General features: G+C 46.3%; 1 protein-coding gene across 2 annotated transcripts in view; it reads left to right on the plus strand.

Moving 5' to 3' along the window:
- MASP1 (MBL associated serine protease 1) overlaps window positions 1–12,420 on the plus strand; it is a 63,075-nt gene extending 50,655 nt beyond the window's left edge. Inside the window, exons 11-16 of one of the 2 annotated variants that reach the window (XM_015064351.3) lie at window positions 2,581–2,718; window positions 4,123–4,236; window positions 5,122–5,307; window positions 7,076–7,143; window positions 9,111–9,210; window positions 9,640–12,420. In XM_015064351.3, coding sequence (XP_014919837.3) covers window positions 2,581–2,718; window positions 4,123–4,236; window positions 5,122–5,307; window positions 7,076–7,143; window positions 9,111–9,210; window positions 9,640–9,830 — 797 coding nt within the window. In that variant the 3' untranslated portion in view covers window positions 9,831–12,420. The remainder of the gene's footprint in view (window positions 1–2,580; window positions 2,719–4,122; window positions 4,237–5,121; window positions 5,308–7,075; window positions 7,144–9,110; window positions 9,211–9,639) is intronic. The other variant, XM_027061213.2, reaches the window with a different exon arrangement.
- The last annotated feature ends 4,496 nt before the right edge of the window (window positions 12,421–16,916 follow it).

Consider the following 16,916-nt stretch of genomic DNA (forward strand, 5'->3'; position numbering starts at 1 on the left):
ACTGAGAAGTGAAGCCAGGTCAGAGATACTGATTTGGAATCCATCAGGGTACAGTATAGACAGTAGGATGGCACAGGAGACTGCTATTATCTACCAGAAGTGTCCAGAAGAATGGGCCAAGGACTGATCAAGGGTGCCGCAGCATGGAAGGCATGGAGAGAAGAGAAACTCCAAGAAAGAGACCAAAAAGAGGGGTCAGAAACACAGGAAGAGAAGTGCTTCAGAAACCAAGGAGGCAGTATCAGGAAGGGTACAGTAGTCAACAGTGCCAATGCCACAGGACAGTCCGAAGCTAACCTCCAGGCAGGACACTCCCCAGGGACAAGGACCCAGCCTCTACTGTCCACTCAGAGGCTCTAGGAAGCAGGGCCCTGCTGTGTTTAAATCTCCAACTCTCCCCTCCTCCCCCTCCTCCTCCTCCTCCTCCTCCTCTCTTCTCTCTCTCTCTCTCTCTCTCTCTCTCTCTCTCTCTCTCTCTTTCCTTCCTTCCTCTCTCCCTCCCTCATTTCCCCCCTCTGTCTCCAGACTTTTCCTAGGTTTTATCTCTCTCTCTTGAGGCAGGCAACTATCCTTACATCCACTTTTCTCTATGACTTATAGTAAAAATTATATGATTATATGCTTAGTTCTCTGGGTTTGGGTTCCTTGAAACCTACAAATCTTTCACCACAATCCTTGACTCTTCAAATGAAAGTTTAAATTTCCAACTTTGCTTTCTACTTTGCTCTTTCAAAAGTCAGAATTGTATCCAGCCTCACCTAAAACAATGGATGCTCAGCTTTAATAATAAGGAGCCAGAGGGCAAGGGGAATTCCTGGAGATAGAGAATATATGACAGAAAATTTCAAATCCTGTTTTCCTACACATGAAAACATGTCTTTTGAAGTCCTATGTATGGGCCCAGAGTCATTCTACCTCCATATATTGTTGTGGATCTACTAAATGTCCAAATAGCCACTTTATTTCCAAGTGTATGCACAGTCTGGCACTTTCTTCTTCCAAATCCACCTCCAAAGGAGAGGAGAGGATGTGGAGACTAACTGTCAATTCCTCTTTCCATAAGTTTGGCTATGGAAGGGAGGGGAAGGAGAGACTGTAGAATGAATGAGAAGCCAGGAAAGTGGAAGTGCGATTTTAGGATGAGAACTTGGCCATGTTTTGGAGGTGTGGGCAAAGGAAAGATTCAAGATATCAGAGAGGGATGAGAATCTCCCAAGCCAGGTCCCCAAGAGTGTGGAAGTGAGAAGATCCAGAGTCCAGAATTAGTTCTGAAGAGAAAAAGGTTTATAGACAGGGGAAGATGGAGAGAGAATGCTTGGGAGAGTTCCCACCCAGTGGGCTCTGATATTCTGCTGGGAGTGGGGACAGGACATTAGCCTGGGACATTAGCCAAGGGCATGTAGAATGAAGCTACTGGAAGATACTGAAGATGCAGTCAAGGTTAAAGCACATCCATCTGGGATTTCCCCAGCCCTACTCAGCAGCCTGGTGACAGCTACCAAGAAGGCAAATGGCTACCTGGATCCAGGGGCTTAGGGTATGAGTGCTCTAGGAAGTCACATAGTAAGAGTTAGTGGTGCTGGATACGGCGGGAAAAGCCCTGAAGTCAGGAGACCTAGATTAGAATTTTGCCACTAACTCATAAAGTAGCTCTTTGCAAGTTAATTCCCTTCTTAAAGCCTCAGTTTCCTTAGGTGTATGATGAGAGGGATAGACTAGATGGTCTCCAAGGCTGTTCAGCTGTAAGATGCTGTGTGTCTGTGTCTGTGAATCCAAGTCAGTGGAAACAATATGGATCAGGGAGACCCTTGGAGGGGTCTTCAACCCCCCAAGGCCCTGAGGAAGGGCTTCTCTGAGAAGAGATCCCCCTGGATAGAGCATGAAAATTCTTTATTAGTCAGGACTCTTTCATTCATGTAAAAGAAACCCAATACAAATAGCTTAGGGAAGAGAGAGAGGGCAGGGGAGGGAGGGAGAGAGAGTGTGTCTGTGTTATAGGCTCACATAGCTAAAAAGTCCAAATCACAAGACTTCAGGTATGGTTAGATCAAGGAACCCAAATATCAGGATACAATCTCTCTCTTGCTTCATCCTTCATCATCTAGACTCACTTTTTCCCATTAGTAGCATCATTCTCTGAAGACTCTCAATGAAGTGATCATTGATAGATCTTGGATTACAACCAGCAGCTTAGCAACCCCAATAGAGAAAGGCCTTCTCTTTTTTGATACGCTTAGCAAAATTCCCAAGGCCAGCTTTCATTGGGCTAGCCAGGGTTACATTCCCATCTCTGAGCAATTGTTGTCCCCTGAGGATGAGAGGATTTAATTCATTAGGTCTGGGTCACATTCCTATGTCTGGAAACAGATGTAAGATCATTCCAACTCAGGACATAATGGACTAAGAATGAGGGAAGAGTAGACCCCAGAGGAAAACTGGGGTGCTGTTACTTAAAGTGCAGTGAATGCTGGGAAATCAAAAATAATAGATATTCCTAAAAGACGATGATGAGCTCATACCTCTAGCAAACAGCAAGATGAAGCCCAGAGTGTGATCTGTCCCTCCCTCCTTTGGCTGCAGTGTGTGGGCTCCCCAAGTTCTCCCGGAAGCTGATGGCCAGGATCTTCAATGGACGCCCAGCCCAGAAGGGCACCACCCCCTGGATTGCCATGCTGTCACACTGGAGTGAGCAGCCCTTCTGTGGGGGCTCCCTTCTAGGTAAGGAGATGTGGAAAGGGTGGGGGACCCAGGATTCGGGGACTGGGTGAAAGTGAAGGGAACCAACCTTCATTCTAGAGACTGATCAAGATTTCTTCATTGAGAATCACTGTCCACACTAGTAGCAGGACCCAGGACAGTGTGGTAGGAAGAGTCCTTAACTGGAGCTAGGAGACATGTGTTCCTGCTCTAGGTTGCTCCTTCAGTCAACAAACACCTATTAGTCCTGGTCAGTCTCTGGCACTGGGAAGGACTAAGTCAAGGAGTCAGACCCTCAAATATGAATTACAAGGCACTTATGTGCAGCTCAAAGGCATGGTGACTAGGGCTGTGGGACTGGGGAGAACCAGGAAACTCACCCTGGAGAAGTCAGGGAAGGGAGATTTACAAAGGCCCTGAGTGCCATATTTAGGAATTTAGATCTATCCTGAAGGCTGCTGCAGATTTATAAACATATTCTGGAAAGTTCTTGCCGGGGTAACACGGATTGAAGGAAGAGTGAATCCAGAAGCCAGGAATTCAGTGAGGTAGCCATTGCAATTGTAGGGAGGGAAGTCATTAGCCTCAGCATGAGGACATGGGACAAGGGAAAGAAATAAGGCAGATTCGAAAGGATTAGGAAATAGGACTGTCAGGATTTTGCAAGGAGTGAACGTGGGTGGGAAAGGGAGTAAGGGTGGGAAAGAAATGGCTGGCGGCTCTTCCCACTGCAGTTTGGTCCAGATGATCAAAGATCCATTCCAGCTCTGACATCATAGGAAAAATGAATAGCAACCTAGAGTCCCTGGCCAGTTCCTGGTCTGATCTCTGAGAGATCAGAAGGCCTGAATGGGTCCACATCTGCCTGGGCAGCTCCCAGGCTGCCAGCCTTGTCTCTCACTGACTCACCTTCCTGACAGTACAGTCAGGTAAGGACATGTCTGTGCTAGATCAGTGCTTTTCAAACTTTAATATGAATAGGAATTACTTGAGGGTCTTGTTAAAATCCCCAGATTTTATTATAGAATTAATAAAGATTCTATTTCAGTAAATCTGAGGCAGAGCCTGAGAGTCTGCATTTCTAAGAAGTTCCCAGTTGAGGCTGATGCCTAAAGGGTAGCCAGGAAGCACAAGGCTTTTTGCGGACCCATCTTGGGCTGTCTGGAGTTCACCAAGCCCATAGGTTTAAGGGAGCCCTAAAATCCCATTGAAGATGTTCAGTCTTGGCCCCTTGGTTAGAAGAGATAGATGAAATCACAGATTTAAATCCTCATCTTCAGATTAGGGTCAAATGAGTGTCTGAATTCGGCTGTGAAACACAATGGAAAGGGGAAAGCCTGAAGTAGTCTGAAGCTCTCAGCTCAAGGCAATAGAAGGTAGGAGGGGGCAGTCTAGGGCAGTACATATGTAAAATTCTGTTCTCAGGCTCCAGCTGGATTGTGACCGCGGCTCACTGCCTCCACCAGTTACTCAATCCAGAATACCCAGCCCTACAGGACTCAGACCTGATCAGACCTTCTGACTTCAAAATCATCCTGGGTGAGTGAGGGGCAGGCTGACTCCTGAAGCCAACAGTGGTTCCGGGCATGGACTGTGTCCACTCACTCACTCATCAGGGCAGGACACCTGGGACGAAGAATGAGCTAGAACTGGAGTCCAGAGGCCTCAGTCCTAGCCCAAGGCTATGATTTGCAGGTAGTGAGACCATGAGCAAGTCGTTGAAGTCCAGCCCTCAGTTTTTATAAGTAAAATAAGGATCCCAGTCTAGATATTTTCTAAAGACACTTCAGGCTTCTATGAATCCATGGTTTCAGGTAAGTCACACACAGATGATCCAAGCTGACCCTCTCTTTTATAAAATCTAGACCATCAGCTGATTCAGTTCGGTTCAGCACATACTTACCTACTGACATTATGCTGGGATCTAAGAACACAGTGTAATTAAGAGCCAGTTCCTGCACCCCAAGGAACTTACAGCCTACTATGAATATGAACACAGAGACCTCTAGTATAAGATAGGAAGCAGAGAGTCCTATAGGAGGGGAACAGATGAGGCACCATTGGAATTCACAAGAAAGAGACTTCTAACTGAAGAATCTAACGCAAGAATCGGGGAAGCTTCATGGAGGAGGGAACACCTGACCGAGGCACTGAAGTGTGATTATATAGTTTGGACATGTGGCAATGATCATCAGAATGAGGATTATAAGGCAATGGGATCAGTTCAAGAAGAAAGCCAGAGGTAGGAGCCCATGACTTTGCAGAAGTCAAGTAAGGGGATGGCTGGGAAAAGAGCAGTGAGAGGCAGAAAAGGGTTAAGGCTGAAAGCAGGCTGGATGGGACAGGGGGTGACAGGGGACAAGGTGTGATCTTACCCTCCATGTCTCCATTACCCCCATGCCTCATGGGCCTTCTCTTGCCCAGGTAAGCATTGGAGGCGCCGGTCAGATGAGAATGAACAGCATCTCAGAGTCAAACGCTTCTTCCTCCATCCCCTGTATGACCCCAACACATTTGAGAATGACGTGGCTCTGGTGGAGCTGTTGGAGAGCCCGGTGCTGAACGACTATGTGATGCCCATCTGTCTGCCCGAGGGGCCCCCACAGGAAGGTACTCTGCCGCACCCCTGCTCCCGCCTCTGCAGAGCAGCAGGTGCCTTCACAGGGACTTCTTCTCCAGCCCTGGGGAGGTTCTGGTGCCAGCCGAGCCTGCTGACCATGTCTGCGTGATCCCTCCGCTGCCTCCCCTAAAACAGCTAAGTCAGAAGCGGCTCCATGGCAGGACACAGTAAATAGGCAGGCTTGACCAGTACTGTAAATACTATGTCAGTCAGGATCCAGATGAGAAAACAGAAACCAGACTAGTTATCGCAAGAGAGAGAATTTAATACAGGGCATTGGAGGACTAGGGCAGTAAAGGGGGATACTAATGCTAATGTAACACAGGTAGTACCCACGGGAAGAACCCACCCTTCCTGGGGCTGGGGGAACAAAGGGGGGGAGGGGGCAGTCACAGGACCTAGAAACTTGGAAAGGGGACTCAGAAGCCCGAGGAGAAAGCCCTGTGCTGAGGTGCTGGGGAAATAGCCAGGGCCAGCCCCCAGGGCTAGGGCAATGCCAACAGTAACAGCAAGGCTTCCTGGAAACGCGCCCTATTTCTGGGACCCCTCCTCCTCAACAAAGCACAACTCCCATTTTAGAGCCTCATCTGCAGCATCACAAAGCAGAGTAAAGAGGAATCTTGGGCCCGAGAGACGATGGTTTCATCACCACACAGATTCAAAACCCCACCCTGCCGTTTCCCAATTGGGTGACCTTGAGACAGTGTTAGACCCTCAAGGCCCTTACCTCTACACAGAGGATAATACCCCATAGGGTGGCTGTGATATTTAAGTTCAATAATACACTCAAACACATCGGCTTTCTTTTCATCTTGGTCTAAACCCAGTAGTGCCGCATCGTAGCTAACCTTCTTCGGTTTGATCAAGTTATAAAACATGGCTGAATAGAGCTGAGCCAACGGGAAAGGCACAGCGATGACTCTGCTTTATCAGATGTCATGTGCCTACCACGTACCCGTTGCTTTGCTTTCGTCAATTTATTTATTACTTCTAAAAGCCTGGTGAAGTGGTATTGTAGTCCCATCTTCCAGATGAGAAAATGAGTCCTCGCAAGGTGACGTGACTTTACCCAAGATACGGTTTGTAAGAGGCGTAGCTGGGACCAGAAGCCAGGTTTTCCCTCTTAACACCCAATGCTGTTTCCAGTGGCCAGACTCTTTTTCAAATGAAGAAATGATTGCTCTATCAGAGCTCAACCCATTTCCACACTGTCCCAATATTCGCCAACTCCGTAGACGTCTAGAATTATCAGGGCTGGGAGAGGTGTTAGAGAATACCAAGTCCAGCCAATTCATTTTGTTTTACGGACAGGGAAGCCAAGCCTCAGCAAGGGAGGGAGGTGAGGGGGCTCCCCGAAGGCAGCAGAGCACATTGTGGACTAGGCTGAACTTTTTAATTTCTCACCAATATTGACTGAACACCTACTATGCACCAGCACTGCTGGAGGCATGGGGATATAGCAGGGAAGAGAGAGAAAGCTGAGTCTCCTCACTTAATGGAGCCTAAGCTCCATGCTAGTTGGGGGCGGCAGAAACTGGATAACAAATTAGCCAGCTAATGAGTCCTAGAAACAAATGTGCAAACCTCTATTGCAGGTAAGCTCCGACCCAGCAGTTCTCCTCCCACCATGCTGCCGTTCTCCAAGGGGACGAATTCAGCCCTTCCTCCCCATGCAGGGAATGATGGGACAGCAAGACTCAACCCTCTGAGAACCCCACAGACAGCCTCTCTTCTCTCACTGTGTCTTCCTTCCTCCAGGCGCCATGGTCATCGTCAGTGGCTGGGGGAAACAGTTCTTGCAAAGGTTCCCAGAGACGCTGATGGAGGTGAGGTTCAATTTATGTCCCATAGAGAATGATGCCTCTGCCCTGCATTGACCCTTTCTGCTCCATGTTCCCCTCAGGGATTTAGAGTTTTGGGTGAGAGAGACAAAAGGGGCCCAGACCCACCTCCAAAGCTCGCTGGGACTTTGAACCCCAACAAGTTTGGTCTGTTTGTTCCACATGGGGCACTAGTCTCTAAACATTGGTCAGTATTTCCGTAACATATTAAAGACTCAGCTTATGGAAATTCTTCCAGAAAACAGCAGGCTTGGACACCCCAAAAGGTGACCCATCAGTATACCATAAAGATTCACATACCAGAGAATGGGCTAAAGAATGGGCTCTTGAGAGCTGCAGTTCTTGTAGTAATAAACTTGACAGTTGCATTTAGGAGTTCACATTTATATCATTTCCTAAAAGAACACTGAACCAGAAGTAAGGAGCCATAGCCCCAAGTACTGGTTCCTACTAATTTGCTGGGTGATCTTAAACAAGTCATTTGCCTCGCTAGACCATTGTATAGTATCTCGAGCTGCAAAGTTAGGGGCAATGCTAGACGCCCCCCCCCCCCCCGCAAGATCTGCCTGACTCTGACATGACTGGGGTTAGTGACTGCCACAGCTAATTTTTGACCTTTCAACATATGTTATTTTAACACACTTCGAAATTTCAGATTTGCAACAGCCATTCATCCTTTCCTTCATTAACTTCCAGGTACTTATTTGGTGCCTCCCATGTACCAGACATTGTACTAGTTACTAGGTATGCAGGGGGGTAAAAGGACAGATCCTGTCCCTGGATCTTATAGGGATTGGATCTGCCCTTTTAGTCAAGTGAGGGGGACAGAACGTAGTTACCAACATGATAAATGTGATGAGGAAGAAGTGCAGGAGGCTCCAGAATGTATAACAGGAAATCCAACCTCGTCTTAAGGGTACAGAAGGGCTCTCCAGAGAAAATAACACTTTAATACCTGAACAATGAATAGAGGTCAGTCAGGCACTTGATGGTCTGCTGAAGATATGTGCTTGTGACCACTCTGTGCTTGTGACCACTCTGTCCTAAGTTTCTCTCCCCAGTGATCTGGGAAGACCATGGCCCAAGAGGGACCGAAATGACAAAGGTCAACAAGAACTATACTTTGGGGTCCCATGACCCATTCAGTTCTTGGTGTGGGTAAATGAGACTCATATGTTTCTTCATTTTATTCCAGACATCTGCTCCAACATTTACCCCCAAGCTGAATCCAGGGCAATAATAATCACAATACCTTACTTTTACGTATCAATGTATTGCTTCAGTTAAAAAGACTATTCCCTGAGTATTGACTCTGTCCCAAGCTATGTAAGTAGAAGTGGACAAAATACAAACCCAGTGTCCAGAAGCTCATACTACTGTGATGCCTGCTGTAAGGCAAGCAGTGGTAACCCCTATGGACTTAACATTTATCCGGTGTTTGTAATTTACAAACTATCTGCTTATTCATCTCCTCTTTGGACCATTCCAAGTGATTCGTATGGCAAGTAGTGTGACTTCCACTTCTCAGATGAGGAAGCGATCTCAGAGGTCTGAAAAGCAGTAAGCAAACTATATGCCGCAGGTCCCACAGCCAGCAATTGTAGGGATGGGGGCGGGGGGAGAAGATTGGCCATGTTTTGTATACATTCCCATATTTGAAATAATGAATGTGCTAGGCAAGTGTTATTACAGATGAGAAAAATGAGGCCCAGGGAGGGCAAAAGACTTGCTCAAGGTCGCACAGCAAGTTCATGAATACGACTGTAGCAGTACATGATCTCCCGATTCTTCAGTGTTCCTTCACCTGCACAATAGGATAGTCTCTGAGACCAGGTCTAAGGTTCGACCTAAGCTCATCCAGGAAAGAGATGGGGAGGAGCCAGCTCTAGGGGTATCAGAACAGCAAGAACTCCTCAGCCAGGGGTAGAGCCAACAATGGCCTTATGTTGCAGATTGAAATCCCAATTGTTGACCACCGCACATGCCAAGAGGCCTATGCCCCTCTGAAGAAGAAAGTGACCAGGGACATGATCTGTGCTGGGGAGAAGGAAGGTAAGTCAAGAGGATGGCATACAACAGGGCACCACCAGCAATGGAAGGACTGGAGATCGTCCAGTCTTTAAGGCTGAACAGAGGAGGACTCAGAGAGGAATGGGGGAGGTCACGAGAGGAAGGATTCCACTGGAGAATTACACTGCATCAGAGAAACGAGTGCTAAGAAATTCCCATCATTCCCATCTCCAAGCCCAAGGATTCCCCTATGAAAGGAGAGTCCCGAACCTGCCTGCAATAACTGAAATCACTGAGCTCTCGGGAGGCCGGACAGAACTGCAGAGTCCAGGTTTGGGTCACATGGTCTGTTGCGCCCCCTCGTGTTCAATTCTCTGAACTGCAAGTCAGATGTAGGGAAAAGGAGGCTCCTTTGGATTTATTTGGGGCTAGGAAGAGGAAAACTTTAACATGCATCTCCTTTTCATTTAGGGGGAAAGGACGCTTGCTCAGGTGACTCCGGAGGCCCCATGGTGACCCTGGATAAAGCGACAGGCCAGTGGTACCTGGTGGGCACGGTGTCCTGGGGCGACGACTGTGGAAAGAAGGACCGCTATGGAGTGTATTCCTACATCTACTACAACACAGACTGGATCCAGAGGGTCACCAGGATAAGGAATTGAATTCTGTTCCTCACTCCCAACCGCCTGCCCCGAGTCACTCAGCAGCACAGGAGAATTATCTGATGCAAGATGGCCACCCCTCACCTTTCACCCATTTCGTTCAGCCCACCCATTACTGGCCAATAAAGAGGTATCTCAGCCCCCTCTCCACACTCTGTAAAGGAGTAGAGTAGCTGAGTGATCAGAACACAAGGCTGAACCCAGGCCCTATCACTTACTGACATTGCATCATTGGGCAGGTGGCTTTACCTCTGAATGGCAGTTTCTTTGTCCATATTATAAAAATGGCATACCTTACCTACCTCAGAAGAGTCTGATGAAGATAAAATTAATTAATATATACATAGCACTTAGCACAGTGCAGACATAAGTCCTCAATAAACATGACTTAGCAAAAGTCATTGTGTTTACCAGGCAAATGAAGTTCTCCCACAAATCCCGTCGGGTCTTAAGGCTGCTCAGTGTGTGCCCTTCCCCTCAACCTTGATCATCTCCTTCATATGCCTGCAAATGTTCCATGATTCTTTGCTACCGTGCACTTTTCTCAGTCCCAATCCATGTTCCCCATTAAAAAAAGAAAAAGTGACAAGTTTCTTAGTCCAATAGCCTGTCCCATAGCAGTGCACTTGTGAATGTGAGCTGGACACAAAACTGAGAGAGTGCCCGAGAGAAGCAGGACAGGAGGAGGGGGGCAGACCAGGAGCAGTGGACTGGGAAGTCAGATGCCAGGTTTTACAAATAGCTCTTCCCCCAGCTCCTGTGTGGCTCTATGCCAGTCCCTTCCCCTCATCTGAAAGGACCCTCCCAGCTCTGACAGTCTAAGACCCAATGAAGACATGTTTCTCTAATGAGATGAGTTGAAGCTGAAGTAACCAAAAGGCAAAAATTACTTTAAGGTTCAACAGAGCTTTGATGCAGACCCAAAACTGCATCCACTGCTCTCCCCATCCCTACCCCGTCTACCATGCCCTGGTTTCCAAGAAGGTCACCTAGCAAAGTGCTAGCCAAGGGAACTTTCCACATTCCAAAGCAGAGCATCTGCTCCTACCCTTCCTGGGAACCTGAGCTGCACAAGGTCAGCTCTGGTAGGCTAGACTCAGACCCCTGAACTCTTCCTTCTTATGTCCCCAGCTAAACCCAAGCAGCAGTGCCACTGATTTCACACCCTGTCCCTCACCCTGAATGCCCTGGCACTGCAAGATCACAAGTGTTTCCCAGGCAGAATGCCTCTCCCCTTCAAGAACCACCTCCTCTCTGGGGAGAACTCATCCCCTCCAGAGCTCTGAGGTTTAAGCTCTTCAAGGGTCAGAAGCCCCAGGTTCCTGTCTTCTATTTTATCAAAATTGGTCTTCGTGGGAGATTCTAGTTCTTAACCTGCACTGCAGTTGGTGGACTCAGTCAGAACCTCTTGTTGGAAGATGAAGATACTGAGGGGTGAGAACTCACAGAAACTAAGCACTAGGCTGAGTGCTCAGGGACAGCAATTCACAGCCTACTGCTGGTTCCATGAGCAAGTCATTCTACCTCTCTGGGCCTTGCGGTCCATGCCGTAAAGGGAAGATGGCAATGGGTACCCAACTTCATCAGATATATGTCAGACAAGCTGGAGCTCTATCTCAGACACCAAAGAATTGCAATGCAAAGTTTTGGAGTTGCTGTAAGACATTCCAAAACCCCATACCTTCCTACCTCACAGCACTGCCCAGGTGTCCCCATGTGCTAGGCTGTGCCGACGGGGCTATGGAGAATACCAAGTTGAGGGAAGCATGGTTCATGCCTTCCAGGAGCTCCTACAGGTGGAACTGACACATCCACAAGTGACTACCATGAACAGAAGGAACCCAGCCAAGTGCTATGTTTGGGAGCAGCATGGAAGCAAAAGAATAGCCACTCTGATATGGAGGCGTGCGAAAGAAGAGGGGACATCAGGAAGGAATCCTAGAGGAGATGATGTTGGCACTGACCCTTGAGGAGGGTAGGCATTCCCACAGGTAAAACAGAGGGAGGCATTCCAGGTGGAAGGATCACAAGAGTTAATGTCCACTCAGGTTTTCCTCATATTACACTAGCTTCTTCCACAAAAATGGTGGGTTTACTAGGCCTGGAACAGAGAAAGGACATTGTTCTGATTCTGGGATCAGAATCACCATCTGAAATAGCCTTTCTTCTAAAAGTCAGGCAACTATAGCGTTTGAAATAGCCTCAGGATTTGTGCATAAATACTGGCTTCTTGCTGGACCCAGTTCATCCTGTTATTTCCCCTTTATCCTTATTCTGAGGAAATGTCTAAATGTGCTCTGGAACTCCAGCTTACCCTTGATCAACAAGCATTTATCAGCCCCTGCACCGCTGCTGAGTTTCAAGAAACCCAAACTTCTCACAGAGTTATAGAAGCAGAGGGTTGGGGAGTGCCTGGGTGGCTCAGTCAGTTGAGCGCCAGACTTCAGTTCAGGTCATGATCTCATGGTTTGTGGGTTCAAGCCCCACGCCAGGCTCTGTGCTGACGGCTTGGAGCCCGGAGCCTGCTTCGGATTCTGTGTCTCCCTCTCTCTCTTGCCCCTCCCCTGCTTGTGCTCGCTCTCTCTCTCTCTCTCTCAAAAAATAAATAAACATTAAAAAAAATTAAAAAAAAAAAAAGAAGCAGAGGGTGGGAGTGTCTATTAGGACCATCTTATCTAGAGGTGGGAAACTCATTACCTCCAAATGCAGCCCATTCCAAATTCAAAATGTGCTGCCTCTTAGGTTCCCTTTTCTATGCAACAAAACTCCACCTCCCTAGAATAGAGTTTGTAGCTATGATTCCATACCATGAATGTTCTTTGCAATAATGATCATGCCAACTTCATTAACAACAAATGCTATTGTTTTTGTGAGTAGCTACACATTTGTTCCAATAAACATCTGCGTTGAGTCAAAGAATCCTGTTTGGCTTGTATGTTTTTCATGCACTAATGATTCTGGTAAGTTGTATTTTCATTTATCAACACTTCTCTGAATCTGATTAGTATCACTGTACTATGAAGAGAGATAGTGGGGGAGATCATATTGTCAATACAATAGCAGGTCTTAGGTTTTTCAGGTCAGTTCTGATTAAACACCTTGTCCTATTATTCCTATAAATTATCAGAATATTCCAGGATGCTTATCTTTGAGCATCCAAATTACATTGCTTGATTGTCATCCACTCCCAGAATAGAAAAAAAATTTTTTTCATCATGTGTTCAATTGTTTGGTTCAGAAAATATGGCACCATGTCTATGAGTGCACTCTTTTGAATCGTAGTGTGTACTTTCCTTTTGCTATGAGTTAATCTTGTTCCGATGGCAAGAATCAGAGAATTAGCACCAACAAGAAGCCCTTCAAGCAATGATAGGTAGGATTAGGTAAAATTAGAGAAATCTATACTGATCATGTGGCAGAGATGGTGGCCAATTTGGGTCTAGAATAGGTCTTGAAACCAAGAGACTTAGGTTCTAGTGCAGCATAGGTTGACTCTCTTATCCACTTAATTTCTCCATCCATTAACTGGCAGAAAAATCTTTGCTCTACCTGTCTGAGGCTTGTAGAATAAGATGAATTACCATATAGGAAAGAACGCTGGAAACTAAATGTAGCTCAAATATAAAAAGTTCTGTGGGAGATAATCACTAACATTCCTGAACATTCACTATCTGATTGAGACCACACTAAGCTCTTACATAATTCTCTCATCTATCCTCACAAAGTACTATTACTCTCTTCTCCCCTTTTTACAGGCAAGAAAACTAAAACAGTGAGGTTAAAAATGTGGACGAACCTACAAACACCAACACCCCAGTAGCAACAAGCACACCTAATGTCCAGATTTTGGTTTCTAACACTATTCTTCAATAAAAGGAACGAGGGCTCCTTAAAGAAATGGCTGATTCCAGGACTAGCACAGAAAATATACAAGATGAACCTGGAGTATGTTGTTCCAGAGAGTAAGGTAGTCACACACAGTGATGGGGGGTATGTCAAAGGGACACAGGAGCCAACTAGAAGAGCTCTAATGACCAAAGCAAGAACACTTTGAGCAACAAAGCAAAACAGAATTGGATTGCAACCCAAAGTATAAAATACATATCCATAAGTGTATACTTATATGCGTAAGTTATTGAATGAATAAGTAAATGGGGGAGAATAGATAAATCTCCCATGAAGAATGCCAAATGGTTTATATAAATAATTTGCTCTAAAGGAGATAGAGTATAATTCCCCCTCCCTTAAGTGTGGGGTGCAAATAGTGATTTCCTTCCAAAGTGTACAGTATGGAAATGGGGGAGCTGGGGGGGGGCGGGCAAAATAACTTTAGAGTAGAGAAACCTAACAAAAACACTACCCCAGCTGGGTGATCACAGTTAATATTAACAATGATAAGTCATGTTGATAGTATATGACCTTGATATGTCCTAATGAAAATAGCATTGTATCTCTGCACTCTTCCTCCATTCATCTCATAACCCCAGCCTAAAATCATGAGAAACAGATCAGAAAAATCCCAATTGAGGGATAGTCTACAGAACACTTGACCAATACTGCTTGGAATTGTTAAGGTGATCAAAACTACTGGAAGTCTGAGAAACTGTCCCAGCCAAGAGGAGTCTATAATATGCTGAACTGTATCCCTAAAAAAGATACATTGAAGTTCTCATCCTCAGGACCTCCAAATGTGACCTTATTTGAAAACCGGGTCCTTGCAGATCCAACTAGTTAAGACAAGGTCATACTGGAGTAGGGTGGGCCTTTCACCCAATATGACTGGTGACCTTATAGGAAGAGAAGATGAGACACAGAGACAGAGACTTATGAAGGAGAATGCCATGTATGATGGACGCGGATAGAAGCCAAGGAAGGCCAAGGGTCACTAGCAACCACACGCTGGGAATAGGCAAGGAAGGATTCTCACCCCCCAACCCCATTCCCGAGGTTTCAGAGGAGCGTGGCCCCCCCAATTCTTGATTTCAGACCTCTAGCCTCCAGAACTATGAGACAATAGATGTCTGTTGTTTTAAGCCATGCAGTTTGGGGTGCTTTGTCATGGTAGTCTGAGAAAACTAACACAGAGCCTAAGGATACTTGAAACTAAATGTGTGACATAGGACCCTAGATGGCCCCCTGGAATAGAGAAAGGAAATTAGGTAAAAATGAAGGAAATCTGAATCAAGGATGGACTTCTGTTAAGAATAACACATCAATACTGGTTTATTAATTGTGACAATTGAACCATATACTAACATAAGGTGTTAATAATAGGAGACACTGGGGAAGGGCTTATGGGAGCTTTCTGTACCATCTGTACAATTTTTCTGTAATTATAAAACTATTTTAGGGACCTAGGTGGCTCAGTTTGTTAAGTGTCTGACTCTTAATTTTGGGTTAAGTCATGATCGCAGGGTCATGAGATCAAACCCCGAGTCAGGCTCTGTGCTGACAGTTTGGAGCCTGCTTGGGATTCTCTCTCCCTCTCTTTCTGCCCCTGCTACTCCCTTGCTTTCTCTGAAGATAAGTAAACTTAAAAAAAGAACTATTTTAAAATTAAAAGTTTCTGTTTTAAAATGTGGCCCAAGGTCCCTCGGTCAGGAGATGGGGAAACTGGGATTTGAAACCAGTTCTGATGGACCCTGGGTCCCACTGGCTCTACCCCAATGGTTCTCAAGGTAGGCTGCACACAGGAGGCACCAGAAACACCAATGTCTGAGTCTCAGCCCCCAGAGACTCGAATATAACCAGGAGTAAGTCTTGAGCATTGGTGGGTGGGATTAAAAGTTCCCCAGGTAACTCTAATGTGCATACAGTTTGAGAACCACATTTCTAAGCTATCCTGCCAGTGTGTGGCTCCTGAAGAATGTTGGGAGCCTCTTTTACTCCAGCTTGGGTCTTTGACTTAGGTCATGCAGCTTTTGGGAAGCAGAGGTGAGGTAGGTACCCTGCTGCTCTAGCCGGTACACAATCCGGAATGTTCTGACTCTCAGCCACAAAACCATCACTATGATATCTCTGCATGAGTATTTTCCGGGAAAGAACAGTCTTTTTTACTTTGCAATGGTAAACTGAAGAAGGGGAAAGTATTCCAGGCATGGGGGAACAGCATATGCAAAACAAAGGATATGAAAGGGCAGTGGATGTTTGGGGGAATCTGAATGACTTGGTGTTCCTGGAAAACCAGAAGAACTAGGAGAAAAGAGAATACCATCAGGCAGATATGAAGTGCAGGCCTTGTATGCTCAGCTTGGTTTCGGGAATGGGGAGACATTTGAGTTTTTTGAATCAAAGGGAGATATGATCACTTGACTTTTCCAATGAGGCCTTAATGCAGAGAAGTAACTAAAGGAGAAGACACCAAAGGTAGGGGATTCAAGATGGCTTCTGACATCAGGCAAGGGACCTTCTGGTCCTGAATGAGTGCAGACCTGTATGGAGGGAGGACAGGAATCTGCTTTTCAGAGGTCTGAGAACCTAGGGCTAAGTCCAAAAGAGACACTGTTAAGAGATTCCCAGCTTCTGGTAATACTTCAGGATGAATTAGCAGAGAAGCAGAGAGAAAACAGGGCATAGACCAAAACCCAAGGGCAGTAATGGTTTTCCAGGCCCCTGGTCTTTCTGTGAGCTGCAGGCATGAGTGTTTATCTCCAGAAAGAAAGCCATGGGCGTCTCTAAATTTGAGGAAGGACACAAACACGGTTTTTGCAACCGTCTCCTGCATCTGATGTGTGTTGGCCTCTCTTTGGAGACATTAAGAAAAATTGTTTGCATGTAAAAACACGGGCTCAATTCCCAGCAATGAGCTTCTGATGCAGGAAAAAGAGCCAAGACCCTTTCAACACCTAGGCAGATCACAAAGTCTCCAAGGGGGTCCCCTCTGAAGAATGGGGTATTAGGACAAGACAGTATTATGACAAGAGGAAGGTGTGTCAAGCCCGGATGGTGCCGCAGGGCAAGCGCGCTGAATGAACAGATCAGCGTGTGTGGGAACGCATCTCCCCCACCAACATCTGCCAGTCCCAGTGGAAGCTTCTGCAAATGAACAGGTTATGACCCCAAGCCATACCACAGGCCAGAATCAAA

The sequence above is a fragment of the Acinonyx jubatus genome, chromosome C2, assembly GCF_027475565.1.
Source record: "Acinonyx jubatus isolate Ajub_Pintada_27869175 chromosome C2, VMU_Ajub_asm_v1.0, whole genome shotgun sequence".
Classification (NCBI taxonomy): Eukaryota; Metazoa; Chordata; class Mammalia; order Carnivora; family Felidae; genus Acinonyx; species Acinonyx jubatus.